The 14513-nt window shown below is 51.7% G+C and overlaps 3 protein-coding genes across 3 annotated transcripts; 2 read left to right on the top strand and 1 right to left on the bottom strand.

Annotated features, from left to right (window-relative positions):
* The first annotated feature begins 420 nt into the window (after positions 1-420).
* On the top strand, positions 421-4883 carry LOC120659408 (FT-interacting protein 7-like). The gene has a single exon (XM_039937538.1). The coding sequence runs from the start codon at positions 1586-1588 to the stop codon at positions 4736-4738; it is 3153 nt and encodes a 1050-aa protein (XP_039793472.1). The 5' UTR covers positions 421-1585; the 3' UTR covers positions 4739-4883.
* A 102-nt stretch (positions 4884-4985) lies between these two features.
* LOC120659409 (proline--tRNA ligase, chloroplastic/mitochondrial-like) lies at positions 4986-9898 on the bottom strand. Its single transcript, XM_039937539.1, has 11 exons — positions 9555-9898; positions 8928-8984; positions 7994-8104; positions 7728-7814; positions 7539-7652; positions 7214-7420; positions 6861-6998; positions 6537-6698; positions 5906-6105; positions 5539-5622; positions 4986-5401 (listed from the first exon to the last, which is right to left on the bottom strand). The coding sequence occupies exons 1-11, from the start codon at positions 9864-9866 to the stop codon at positions 5260-5262; spliced, it is 1614 nt and encodes a 537-aa protein (XP_039793473.1). The 5' UTR covers positions 9867-9898; the 3' UTR covers positions 4986-5259.
* Positions 9899-10044: 146 nt separating this feature from the next.
* Positions 10045-12923, top strand: LOC120659410 (protein LTO1 homolog). The gene is made up of 3 exons (XM_039937540.1): positions 10045-10191; positions 12176-12579; positions 12731-12923. The coding sequence occupies exons 2-3, from the start codon at positions 12218-12220 to the stop codon at positions 12795-12797; spliced, it is 429 nt and encodes a 142-aa protein (XP_039793474.1). The 5' UTR covers positions 10045-10191; positions 12176-12217; the 3' UTR covers positions 12798-12923.
* The last annotated feature ends 1590 nt before the right edge of the window (positions 12924-14513 follow it).

Here is a 14513-nt window from a genome sequence, read left to right as displayed (position 1 = left end):
GGTACTGTGCTTCTTCCTCCTCTAGACCTCGCGATGGTGGTGGCGCCGGGGTTAGAGAAGGGGGTTGCGGGGGTCTGGGGGTGGTTGATGGGGCGGAGCGGCCGCCGACGAGGCCGCTGCCTCCCTCCACCACCCAGGCGAGGTCGCCAGTGGTCGGGGTGGTGAAGGGAGGCGGCGGCCTTTTAGAGTTCGGATTGCCGGGAGTGGGATGGCTCCATGACCTCCAGCTATGGAAGAGGAGGCCGGGGGTGGCGGCGGAGGGCGAGGCGGCGCGGAAGCGCCGTCGGCCGGGCAGTGTAGGATCTTCGGTGGGAGGAGGCCGGGGGCGGAGGCGAGGTGGTGGACGGGCGGCGCGACGGCATGCCTGGATAGGGTCGGCGGCGGTGGCGCCGCCGGAGCTGGGGTAGGCGGGGGCGCTTGCTTCCTGCGATGCGCGGTCGATTCCCCGCACATGCGAGGAATAGACGACCCCGTTGATCTGGCCATATAGGAACTTTGTGTTCATACTCATCCAACATTCACATCCAGGTTGGAATCCTACTCGACTTGAATTTAGAAACAACTCTTAAAATCTAGTGAAAACATACATTGAATCCACCATTTTGTTGAGAGATGTCAGAGGAGGGATGGAAAGAAAGAGTGAGATGGGTCCCAAAATAGGGAGACAACATGTCTGCATTTCACCAATATTTTTTTCGAGCAATACCGGGGAAGTAGAGCAATTCATTGATCGAGGGCTTGTAAGTGAAGTACAAGATGTTAGTGGTGATTTGCCACACTGGGGTAAGTAGACAGGAATTAATAGGTTAAATTTAACATGTTAGAGAAACTCCAAGAGACTATCTATATCTCTTCAACAGATTCTCTAAGTGGTTATCCAAATGTGACCATCCTCTATTCCATGTTTCTAGCTAGCCAAATATAGATAACAAAAATGGCTTTCTAGAGTGTACACAAGGTATAAAAAAGCTGTTGGAGAGTGAAAACATATAGAAAACGATTTTTTATACATAAGGCTCTCCGAATGATAATTTAGAGAGTTAAATTTATAAAAAAAAACTCTGGGAGATGTTCTTAGTGGTGATTTGGCACGCTAAATATATAGCTACTGTCTCCATACTATTATACACATGCATTTTCCTGAAAGGGGATTGGTTAATTACAGCACAAACACACCATTCTTTTACAATACAAAATAAAGTCAGCTAGCTGCTTGAACATGAAGGTAAGCACCTTTTACTCAGCACCCTACAACACTCTAGGCTGCTTTAACTCATTCTTCACGCAAAGATTAGGCAAGGAATTAGCATCAGCAACTATTCCTCTTAATCATTTCTAAACCGCGTGCCATGGAATTCCCCTCTCCAGCAAACATTCTCTATTTAAATGCTTCGCTTTTAAGTCTTCGACCACACTGCAGCTGCAGACCCCTCACACTGACTGACGCATCATCTCGCGATAGCTCCATGCAGCTGAAGCTCTGCTCGGAGGTGCAGGTGCCTGGGCGTGGTTGAGCCGGCCGGAGCAGTAGATCACCGGGAGGTGCTCGATCGCGCGGTGACCGCCCACGCACCGGTCGGTCGTGATGGCGGCGACGGCGAGGAAGCTGATCGTGGAGGTGGTGGAGGCGCGGGACCTGCTGCCCAAGGACGGGACCGGCACGTCGAGCCCCTACGCGCGCGCCGACTTCGACGGGCAGCGCCGCAAGACGCGCACGGTGACCAGGGACCTCAACCCGGCGTGGAACGAGGCGCTCGAGTTCGACTTCCCCGCCGCCGGCGTCGGCGTCGACCCCGTCGTGGGGGAGCCGCTCGAGGTCGCCGTCCTGCACGACGTCCGCGTCGGGCCCAGCCGGCGGAACAACTTTCTCGGCCGCGTCCGCCTCGACGCGCGCCAGTTCGTGCGCAAGGGCGAGGAGGCGCTCATCTACTTCCCGCTCCAGAAGAAGAGCCTCTTCAACTGGGTCCGCGGCGAGATCGGGCTCAAGGTCTACTACGTCGACGTGCCGCTCGCGCCGCCGGAGCCGGAGCCACCAGCCGTTGGTGATGCCGCTCCAGATGCCGCGGCGGCGGAAGCAGAAGCACCACCGCCGCCGCCCGTTGCTCCTAAGGAGGCTTCTGCGGATGAGCCGCCGAAGGAGGAGGAGCCGGCGGACGAAGCTCCGGCGCCACAGCCGGAACCGGCGGCAGAGGCTGCATCCGGCGACGGATCCACCACGGAGAAGCCACCTGAGGAGGCTGACCCCGCAGCGGCGACCCCGGCACCAGAAGCTGCACACGAAATGGCGGCAGAGGCGGCGGTGGCAGCACCGGAGGAGAAGCCACCGGAAGAGGAGCCGGTGCTGAGCCCGCCACCGCAGCCGACGCCGACACCGATGCCGCGGCAGGTATCCATGCCTGTGCGAAGGCCGCCGCCGCCGCCTCCACCGGAGGAGCCGGTGGAGCGGAGCAAGCACGATCTGGTGGACAAGATGCCGTACCTGTTCGTCCGGGTGGTGCGCGCGCGGGGGCTGCCCGCCGGCGCGCACCCACACGTCCGCGTGGCCGCCGGCGGCATCCACGCGTCCACGCGGGAGGCGCGCCGCGGTGCCTTCTTCGAGTGGGACCAGACCTTCGCGTTCGTGCGCGACCCGGACACCGATTCGCCGGGCCCCACTCTCGAGGTCTCCGTGTGGGACCTCCCGCCCGACGCCGACGTGTCCGTCGCCGACGATCGCCACTTCCTTGGCGGCCTCTGCTTCGACACCGCCGACGTGCACGCGCGGGACCCGCCGGACGGGCCTCTCGCGACGCAGTGGTACAGGCTCGAGGGCGGGCGCCGCCTCGGCGGCGCCGACCTCATGGTCGCCACGTGGGCGGGCACGCAGGCCGACGAGGCCTTCGCCGACGCGTGGAAGGCGGATTCCCCGGCGGCGACCTTCGCCGCTGTCGCTGCCACGTCGCGCGCCAAGGTTTACGTCTCGCCGAAGCTTTGGCTCCTGCGCCTCACCGTCATCGAGGCGCAGGACACGCTCACGGCGCCGCCTCCCCGCGACGCCGGCATCGCGGTGCGCGCCTTGCTGGGTTTCCAGGCTCTCAAGACGCGCACCACGCCGGTGGCGCGCAACGGAGGGCCCGCGTGGAACGAGGACCTGCTCTTCGTCGCCGCCGAGCCGTTCACCGACGACGACTGCCTCGTCATCTCTCTCGAGGTGCGCCACGGTAAGGAGGCCTTCCCTGTCGGCTCGGCCAGCATCTCACTCGCCACCATCGAGCGGCGCGTCGACGACAGGAAGGTGGCGTCCAAATGGCTCGACCTCCTCCCGTCCGACGAGGCCACGAAGAGAGTCGGGAAGAAGGCGGCGATGCACATGCACGGAGGGCGGCTGCACGTGCGCGTGTGCCTCGACGGCGGCTACAACGTCGCCGACGAGCCGTCGTACGCGTGCAGCGATTTCCGGCCGTCGGCGCGGCAGCTCTGGCACCCACCGCTTGGCGTCGTGGAGCTAGGCATCATCGGCTGCAAGGGCCTCCTACCGATGCGCGCCGCCGACGGCAAGGGCTGCACGGACGCGTACGCCGTGGCCAAGTACGGCCCCAAGTGGGCGCGCACGCGCACCATCGCCGACAGCTTCGACCCGGCCTGGAACGAGCAGTACACGTGGCCGGTGTACGACCCCTGCACCGTGCTCACCGTCGGCGTGTTCGACGACCCGCCGCCGGCGCAGCCGGCAGACGGCGGCGGGAAGGACGCCGCCGCCGCGGCGTGTTCGCGGCCGATGGGGAAGGTCAGGATACGGCTGTCCACGCTGGAGCGCGGCCGCGTGTACCGTGGCCTGTACCCGCTCATCATGATGCTGCCCACCGGCGCGAAGCGGATGGGCGACGTCGAGCTGGCCATCCGCTTCGCCACGTCCGCGTCGACGCTCGACGTGCTGCACACGTACGGCCGGCCGGCGCTGCCGCCGATGCACCACCTGCGGCCCGTCCCGGCGGTTCACCGTGAGGCGCTGCGGCTGGCGGCGGCGCGCATCTCGGCGGCGCACCTGGCGCGGTCGGAGCCGCCGCTGCGGCGCGAGGTGGCGACGTGGATGCTGGACGCCGCGGAGCCGCGCGGATTCAGCATGCGCAAGCTGCGCGCCAACTGGAACCGCGCCGCCGCCGCGCTCTCCTGGGTCGCCGACGCGGCGCGCTGGGTGGAGGACACCCGGTCGTGGCGCAACCCGACGGCGACCGCGATGGCGCACGCCGTGCTGGTCCTCCTCGCGTGGCACCCGGACCTCGTCGTGCCGACGGTCACGCTCCACGTCGCCGCCGTGGGCGTGTGGAAGTACAGGCGCAGGCCGCGCGCGCCGGCGCCGCACCCGTGCGTGCGCGCGTCCATGGCGGAGGCGCCGGACAGGGAGGAGCTGGACGAGGAGTTCGACACGATTCCGAGCGCGAGGCCGCCGGAGGTGGTGCGGGCGCGGTACGACCGCGCCAGGATGGTGGGCGCGCGGCTGCAGCAGATGGTCGGCGACGTCGCGACGCAGGCGGAGAGGTTGCAGGCGCTCGTGTCGTGGCGCGACCCGCGCGCCACCGGGATGTTCGTCGCGCTGTGCGTCCTCGTGGCCATGGTGCTGTACATGGTGCCCATCAAGATGGTGGCCGTGGTCGCCGGGTTCTACTACCTCCGGCACCCGATGTTCCGGGACTGGATGCCGGCGCCGGTGATCAACTTCTTCCGGCGGCTGCCTTCCATGTCTGAACGAATCATGTAGGAGCAAGCAAGCAGTAGCAGCGTGGCATCAGTTGGCCACTTCTGGAGAGCCGAGAGACCACATATGCAGTACCAGTTATACTTTAGCAGCAACATGTTAATGCATACTTCTTGAGCAGAATAAAGCAATTTTCTTTCAATGCATACTTCTTGGTTTTTCACCGCTTTGTTGGCAGTAGGAACGTTGAATTCAATTCAATGTAATTGATGCATGATTCAGACACAGTGAAATTTGTTGGAAGTGAGACTTACAGAAAACTTGCAACAAGCTTCATTGCTTAGATTGGATTGCAATTTGCAATGGTTACACATAATTGGCCTATTGTTTATCGAATTTACAAGAAAGATATCGGCAGTACAAGCATACACTGCTAGCTAGTACATGAACCGTGGTTAATGCAAACTTTACAGAAACAGAGGGTAACCAATCCTTAAAAAGAGAGAAAAAGGCTCATTTTGTCTCTGGTATGACTTTTTCTTGTATGACTTTGCAAAAAAAAACCCGATAGACACATAGATGACCTAGTATGACTTTGCAAAAATTGCAACCTCCTCTGCGGGGTTGCCAGTCATGAAACATTTCTTGGTGCCCTCTGGCTGCTCGAACGGGTAGCACCTGATGGTGGCGCTAGTCTCTTCTTTCACCTTCAGTTCGTCAGCATCGCTGAAGTGTAACCATAGATCAATCAAATTGCCAACATTCAACAGATAATGGCTACTGTATGTTATACAACAAGAAAATGTATATAGCATTTGAAAGAACAAAATGGTGATAGACATGGTTTACCAAAGTTAACATACCTAGCTGACCAAGGCCCTCTAGCCCACTTCCCTTCGGCAATGGCTTCCTTCAATTCTCCATATGAGCTTACATCTACTATGTTACTGCAAGAGTACAAACGAACTCTGTTGGCTCAGAATGGAGTATTCTTTGAAATGCATTAGTGCAAAGGCAGTGATTTAAAGGAACATTTCTTGAAAGGAACCTTCTCTAACATGTACCAGCAAGATAACTGTAATTTATATGTAACAAACAATTATGGTAGCATTAAAGCACTTGTACCCATGGATAAGCTTGGTTTGTAGATGGCAATCAAGAAGCTATCGACATAGGATTGAAAAAAAAAACTTCTTTAAGATAAGATATTCTTGAATTGAAAACAAATACCTATCACGGAATGTGATGGCTTTCTGTAAAAGGGATGCTTGTATATCTTCTAAACGGCCCTTTATATGGTTCACCAATATTGAAGGGTCCATGGACACTCCAAACTCCTTTCCTTGCTTTCCAGGGACATCACGCCTAGAAACCACAACACTATTATTTGTGACATCACGAGGGCCAATCTCTATTCTTACAGGAATCCCCTGTGAAAAGCAATACAAGGAAATGTAAGAAACTGGCTTGCATAAATGAATGCATAGAAAAATAAACTCCATCCAGATTGATTCATTTATAACAAATCCCAAATTTCATAAACAAAACAAAACTACATACAGAAAGTTAACTGTTGCATCTTAATTTTGTTTGATTATACCAATCCCATTATAATTGGCATAGCCAAAATACATTATTTTTCGTAAATGAATGAAGCAAATACATGCTACCAAAATAGATTAATGTTCTCAAGCAGATTTTGATGTAGATCTGCCATATTCATAAGCCATACAACACAGGCTGATAAATTATCTGATTAATATAAATATGGAATTTCATGATGGAAGTATACGATATCAATGTCATAAACAGAATGAGCACAAAGAATCAGGGTTTCAACAATAAAAGCAGAAGCAATTACTTTCATCTCATAATGGTTGAACTTCCATCCAGGTGTCCGCAGCTCTGAATCATCCACTTTGACTCTAATTCCAGCTTCTTTGAGTATTTTTTGGACTGAATCTACAGATTCCAGAACAACAGCCTTCTCATCACCCTTTTTCCATATAGGTACTATTACGACCTGAATCAAAGAGGAACATTATTAGATTGCACAGTTGCGTGTATGGTAAAGATTAATACTAGCACAAGAAACAAAGAAGGGAAGACTAGATTAATCAGATAGAAGGGCCCTGTGCATATAGAAGCAAGTAAATTGATCAACAGGAGGGAGATAAAGAGAGACCTGAATGGGTGCAATCCTTGGAGGAAGCATTAGACCAGCATCATCACCATGGGTCATGATAATCCCACCAACAAACCGGGTACTAATAGCCCAAGAGGTCTGCCAGACATGTTCAATTTGACCATTTTCATCCATAAACTGCAGATGATGAAAAAAAAAACTGTCATCAAGTGCTGAAACAATATCTGGAAATAAGAAACAATTGAAAGGAACCAAATGCAATCCCTGTGAATGATTCTTATGAAATTTGAAAATTGAAGTTGTCTAAGCAGCCATAACAAACAAACCGATGTGTATAAAATGGATCCAGCACATGAAGCATGCAGAACGTGAAGATGGTTAATAAAAAAAACCTGTGTTCCAAAAGCTCGCGAAAAGTTCTGGCCGAGGTTGTGACTAGTCCCAGCTTGTAAGGCCTTCTTGTCACCCATCATAGCTTCTATTGTGTAGGTCCGATTAGCACCAGCAAATGTCTCCACTCTTGATTTCCTACCTGGAATGACTGGTATTGCAGCTTGCTCATAGGCAAACTTGGTATACACATCAATCATCTGCATTGCCTGCAGACCAATAAAATTGGAACAGATGAGGTAGTACATTAGAATGTCCCTGTGCAATGCATGGTTTTCAGAATTCAATGACACAAGTAACAAATACTTGGAAAATGAGAAAACAGACCTCCTTCTCTGCCTCCTCAAGGGTAGCATGGGCTGTATGACCTTCTTGCCACAAAAACTCAAGAGTTCGGATAAATGGTTTTGTTCTCATTTCCCATCTTGTCACATTAACCCACTAGGATAATAAGAACTATTTAGTACCATGAATGATAATTGGCCTCCACTAATCTAAGTTTGCCAACAAAGATACCTGGTTAATCATGAGAGGAAGATCACGATAGCTCTGAATCCATTTGGTGAACATGTGGTTTACAATGGTCTCACTTGTTGGTCTTACCTACAAAGCCCTCAAGAACAGAAGTTCAAAAGGTTCAGCTTTAGAGGCAATCTAGTAAAGTAGGCATACTGCATACCATTAAGCCACTAACCATCAATATTCGAAATTCATTGTTTCCAACAAAAATGAAGTTTATACTAATTTACCCATAAGAGTATAAGACTATAGCAAAGTATTACCACAAGCTTTTCCTCAAGTTCTTTTCCTCCTCCGATGGTGACCAGTGCAAGCTCCGGACTAAACCCTTCGACATGACTAGCTTCCTTCTCTATAAATGAGTATGGAATGAACTGACACAATACAAGGGGCAAGCATAAGAAACTACAAATAAGGAAGTGGAAACTGTGAAGTCCAATGCAGATAAAGCATGAGGCAATCACTTAATGAAAACAAATAGTAACATGAAACTGGGCAAATGTATGACAAAGAGACCTAGTTAAAAGGAAGACCATACCACAGATGGATCTAGAACATCAAATATGACCACATGTAAATACTTTCTCTGAATAAAAGACTATATATCGACTTTCCTAGAGTTCATTTGCAACTGTGTATGCTATGATATATGGAGCATGCTTCCATTACTATGCTGAACTCCAGCCAGGTGTCAAAACAAAATTTTATCATCACAATGACAAAAGTCAGCTTTGATCTGCCATTTTGTTCCTTCACAAGTTAAGTATCTTTTAGCATCCAAGAGAATGTTAACAGCAGCTAGCATAAGCATTCGACAATTCAAGAGTGTAGAGAGGTATGATTGGGGTAAACACCACACACCCAAGGAGGGGGGGGGGATAGGCTTGGAGTACAAGTAAAGTCAATTACAAGACTTATACAAGTCAAATACAGCTATATACATCTAATAAAGAGTAAATTATGTATATGATTACGATAATTCTTCAGAAGGTTGCAGTATATGTCACCCTCAGAAGCATAAACTACACTTTATCAAACTTCATTTATGCACAAACCTTTCCAGATTCTAGTAACAGTGTGAGATGGAATTTGTTGCATTAACAGATTTTTACTATTTGATTATAAACACCTTTTCTTTAGCACTCAATCCTGCCCACAAAAAGAATATCAGAAACAGATAGGCCAAGGTTTGCGAACCTGAGGGAAGTACATGTTGCTGTGCCCTGTTTCCTTGAATTTCACATTCAGATAATCCTGCAATAAATAAACAACAAAAACATTCAGGCATTGAAGAAGAACACTAAAAAGCATCCTAGAGTAAGAGGAACTTTCAAGTTTCAAGCTAAATAGTATGTCAAAACTTGTAACACTATGCGTAACGAAGCTCCCATTCACTCCACTGCATGACTGGAAGAACCCCACTGTACAGAAATGCATAAACTTCAAACCAACAGCACAAAATGGCCACATTTTTTACATCGAATTTCCAAACAGTATTCCACAAAAACACTAGGAGCCAATAAAATGCCAAAAGGGCGCTTCTGGTAAATGGTACTTAAGTTGCCACCAATTCCTACACTCTATAACCACAAGCATGCTTTATTACTTGTCAAACTGCACAAGTATGGATCAACAGCAGCGAGTAGAGTTAACACAGTGATTCTATCTTTACTACGCAGGCAGCAACACCCGTAACCATGGTAACTTCATTCAGACATCAGAAATGCGAACCTCAATCGAACGACCAGAGGCATCTAAGCGTGCAAACGCAGAAGCAGGCACGCAGGACAGCGCGTGGGGAAGGAGGGGCACAGGAGCACTGACCTGGATAGCCTCCCAGATGGCGTATCCGTAGGGGCGGATGACCATGGTGCCCCTGACGGGCCCGTAGTCCGCGAGCTCGGCGGCGGCGATCACGTCCGTGTACCAGGCGTTGAAGTCCACAGACCGCGGCGTCACCTGCCCCTCCCTGTCCCCGCCGCGGGTCTCCGAGGCCGCCGGCGCCGCCGCGCCCGCAGCCGCCGAGGCCTGGCTCCTGGACGTGGCAGGGGCCGCGAGCCTCGCCGCCGGCAGCCGGCGTCGGAGCAGGGGCTTGGACGGCGAGAGCAGCGAGGGGAGGCGCAGCAGCGACGCCATTGTGGGGATTTGCCTGGATTGGGGTTCTGTGACTGCCTGGGCAAACGCTAGTGGTTTAGTTTAGCCGATTAGTATTATTGGGCTGGGCTGAAATAGGCCCTATCCTATTTTGGGCCGCGGCACACGCTTTGTTTTCGGAAGCCCAATTACCGGGAAACAGCCCAGGTTAACGAACTGCCGCCGCCGCTTCGTAGTCGCCGGAAGAGGACGAAGGCTCAGCCAGAGAGGAGAGGGCCAGGGAGGAGGGAGGAGGCGAAGCGGAGAAAGGCGACTTGGGTTTCGGTCGCCACCCTTGCCTTTGCTGATCTTCATCGGCGCAGCAGCTGTAAGTCTCGTGGTTTCTTTTCATTCCTGGGGCCTCATCGCTCTTCTCTCGCGGTCAGGTTCCGCCTTTGGGCGACGCCGTGACTGCTGTTGGATTAGGTGTTCCGGGGTGGATAGTGAGATGGTATCTCACTGTTTGCTTCCACGCATTGAGTCCTTCCAACTCACCAAGAACAGCACAACCGCATCGTTGCATCCTGCTTCGCTATCCGGATGCACTTTAGTTTCCTATTGATAAGCTAGCGCCTACCGGTTTCTCCCCCATGTGCTGTGATTTGTCAATGTATTAGTCTATACCAAATGAGATCAGAAAGTCTGTGCCGATCTTCTTTTATTAGGAGACATATTCTATGCAATCGGCCTAGCTGTGCAATCGTGCAATCCGCGAATATGAAGCATCCGATCTCAATCCAACGGTCGCTGTTATTTTGCACTTAAACCCCCCACCTCATCAGCAATCTTCTCTTTGAATACTTACTAAACACCCCCTCGATGATATCGAATCGTTAAACCGTACCCCAGGTATCGCTCCACTCCGGTTCGTGACGCGCGGAGGACTTCTCGCATCGATGGCCCCGCACCGGCCGCCTCGAGCTCGGCGGAAGCGGCCGGATCTGCTCCTCCTCGGCCTCCTTGCTGCGCCAGTGGGGCCGGCCCCCTCCTCCTCCCTCTTCCCTCCCCCTCCTCCCTCTGCCGGTGGCCGGGCCGAGGAGCCACGCCCGGGATCCGGCCAGGCGCGCCCCTCCCTCTCCCTTCCCTCTCGCGCGGGCGACGGCCGGCGCGCGACGGCTGGTGCGCGCCAGAGACCGCGGCAGCCTGCGCACCGCGGCGGCGAGCCAGCGGCGGGCGTGTGCGGGGGCCGCGGCGGCGACGCACGCGCAGACGCTATGGCGGCGTGGCCCACGCCGGCGCTCGCGGGCAGGCTGCGGAGTAGGCGCGCGGCGGCGGGCTCGAACAGGAGTGGCGCCCTGTAGCTGGCGGCGAGCTCGGCACGCGCGCCCTGCAGCTGGCGGCGAGGACCTCCTCCGCGGCGGCCATGGCGAGGCGAGGCGGCCTCCTCCTCCCTCCCCATCTGGTGGCCTCCGCGCTCCGCCCCTGCCGCTCGTGGCCATGGCGGCTCGGCACGGTGGCCTTGGCGGCGCGGCACGATGGACTTGGCCTCCGGATCCAGGCGCGCGGCGGCGTCCATGGCCTCCGGTGGCGGCGCGGCCCTCCGCCACCGTCGGTGGCGCGGCGTGGCGCTGCGGCGGCGGCGGGGCTGCTGTCCCGGGGCGGGGCGGGCCTGCAAGGCGGCGCCGGGGCGGCCGGGCTGCTCGAGCGCCCTGCTCCATCCGCCGCGCCTCCTCGTGGGCTCCGGCGGCGGAGCCTCGCATGGACGGCGGCGCCCGTCTGCCCTCCCTCCCTCTCCCATGGCGACGACGCTGGCAGAGTCCTCCGCGGCCATGGCGAGCCGTGGGGCCGCAACGCCCCCTCCTCTGCTCCATCCTCGCTCGCCGGCCGGTGGTTGGGATGGCGCGCGGGTGCGCGGGCCCCGCACCACGTCGCTGCGTTCCGGAGCTTCTCTTCTACCTGCTCTGGATTTGGCGCGGGAAAGGCGATACCGGCGAGGAAGCCGAGAAGTCCTCTGCGCGTCGCGAACAGGAGCAGAACTGATGAGGTGGGGGGATTTAAGTGCAAAATAGCAGCGATCGTTGGATTGAGATCGGATGCTTCGTATTCGCGGATTGCATGATTGCACAGGTAAGCCGATTGCATAGGATATGTCTCCCTTTTATTATGCCTCTGTTTGGTGCTTGGTTTTAAATGATTTTTTTTTGGACTGTGAAGCTTATATCTCGCCCATTTCAGATGCAGTATCCCTAGTATTTACTGTCTTTAGGGGATGCAGGAAGTGAGGCTGAAAAAGTTGAAACATGGAACTGCATCATAGTAGAAAAGAAAAATGCATCATACATGTTTTAAAATTTCTCTTGTTTACGAAACAGGCTTCTTGGAATTAATCCTCCCAGGGGATTGTAGGTTGTACCATGAACCAGAAATTCGATGATTTCCTTGAAACATCAGTGCTCATAGATGAGACACACTACCAAGAGGGTTTCAGGATTGGCTACGCCGCTGGTTTGGTATCAGGAAAGGAAGAGGGGAGGAAACTTGGTCTGAACATGGGTTTTCAGGTAGGGGAAGAACTGGGCTTCTACCGGAGCTGCTTAGACGTCTGGATTGCAGCAGCTCACATCAACCACAATGCATTCTCGGATCGCATGAAGAAGAATCTTGAGCAGATGGCTGCACTACTGAGCAGCTACCCTATGGAAGATCCAGAGAATGAGCAAATTCAGGAAATCATGGGGAAGATAAGGCTAAAGTTCAGAATTATTACTGCAAGCTTGTGTGTGAAGTTGGAGCATGGAAGTCAATCGAAGTCACTGAAACAGAGTTTTGTGGATCTGTAGGTGGTGAGTAATGAGCATTGTATGGATGTGAAATTCAGGATATCATGGGGGGAAGATAAGGCTGAAGGTTGGGATTATTACTGCAAGCTTGGGAGTGAAATTGGAGTATGAAGGTCGATCCAAATCACAGAAGCAGGGTATTGAGTATCTGTAGTAAGTTGCAAATTATGTAAAAAAAAACCATAATTGAAGAATTTCTGCTAACACTTGATGAGTCACAAGAATCAGTTAGTAAAAAAAGTTGATTTAATTTTTCTTATGAATCATCGTAATTTTTGAATTTCCGTTTTGTTAAAATTTGCAAATGGAAAGCTTCGACTGTCGTATGTCCAATTCTGTATCAGATACTATGATTATAAAAGAATTAGAGAAAGGGACCGTTACTTCTGAGAGGAATACAATTATGCAAAGGGTCCATTACTTCTGATATCGCTAGGTTTGACTTGCTTCGGACATGTTACTTTGGGAGTTGTCTTGTTTTTAGTTTATCCCTTCTTGTCTGAACCTTTTTCCCTTCTTTCTTCATTACTAAGACGGAAGGCAGCACTGAAGGGACTGATACGTTTTCAGACAAAACATGCAGTTATAGTCCCTCTGCTAGTCAAAAAGACTTTAGGACCTTGCGAACATTTTGACTTCACTTGGAAACAGTCTCTAAATTAACTATGGCAGTATCTGGTAATTATGTACGTTGTTAGATTCTATAGTAGTACTGCCTATATAACCCCGATACTTCAACTTGACCCCGTATCACGTATCCAATATATATCCGCGTATCCGTATCCGATACTCCGATACACCTTTGTGCCTTTAACTTTTGCAGAAATTTGACGTATCCACGTATCTGTATCCTTCCGATACCGATACGCGTATCCGTATCCGTGCTGCATAGAGTACTGTTATATGGTTACAATCTTATTCTTGGATCTTTTGGTGCGGAAAAGTCATTTTCTTTGCTAAAGCAACTAAGCAGGTGTGTAACGAAACATTTTGTCAAATATTTCCACTGAGGGCTAAAGATCTTATTAACTTTTGCAAGGTGCTTTACAATTTGGATGCCAACCGGTCTCTTATATGCAATGCGGTTGGGTTTGGAGATTTTGAAATCCGGTGTCCATTTTTTTTACATTCACACATAGGTCCATGAACTATCAAAATTATTATTTACACTCTAAGTTGACTTTTGTTTCAACTATGAACCTAGATTCTCACTCGAGAATTGAGATCAACCCGATGCTCATTTAGTTTGATAATAAATTCATGGGTCTATAATTGTCTCGCAACAATATTAATGTCAAGTAGTATAAACATATTATAACAAAAAAAATAAGTAGTATAAACATATTATAACAAAAAAATAAGGTCGATTTGTTTGTTTAGCTTCGAGCAAAACCAGCACTCCAGCAGGGCACATGGCTGCGCATTTTAAAGTTCGCTGAAGAAAACCAACGAGAGGTGAAGAACCGATAGGAGCTGCCATCGCGTCGGGCGGTCGGCCATCAAAATATTCTCAGGTCGTAGCGACGGCATGTGCCCGGAGCTTAACTTTTATAATCCAATCCTTAAATTATTTAAGTAAGGTCATGTTTAGTTCCCATCCCATAAACCCCGTAAACGCAAAAAAAGGTCACATCGAATGTTTCGACACATGCATGTAGTACTAAATGAAGTTTATTTATAAATTTTTTTGCATAGATGGGCTGTAAATCGCGAGACGAATCTAATGAGCCTATTTAATCCATGATTTGCAACAGTGATGCTACAGTAACCATCTACTAATTATTAATTAATCATAGATTAATTAGCATCATTAGATTCGTCTCGGGATTTACAACCCATCTGTGCAAAAAGTTTTATAAATAGACTTCAT

Source organism: Panicum virgatum, chromosome 2N (genome assembly GCF_016808335.1).
Source record: "Panicum virgatum strain AP13 chromosome 2N, P.virgatum_v5, whole genome shotgun sequence".
Taxonomy (NCBI): domain Eukaryota; kingdom Viridiplantae; phylum Streptophyta; class Magnoliopsida; order Poales; family Poaceae; genus Panicum; species Panicum virgatum.
This window is presented reverse-complemented; position numbering and strand designations above follow the sequence as displayed.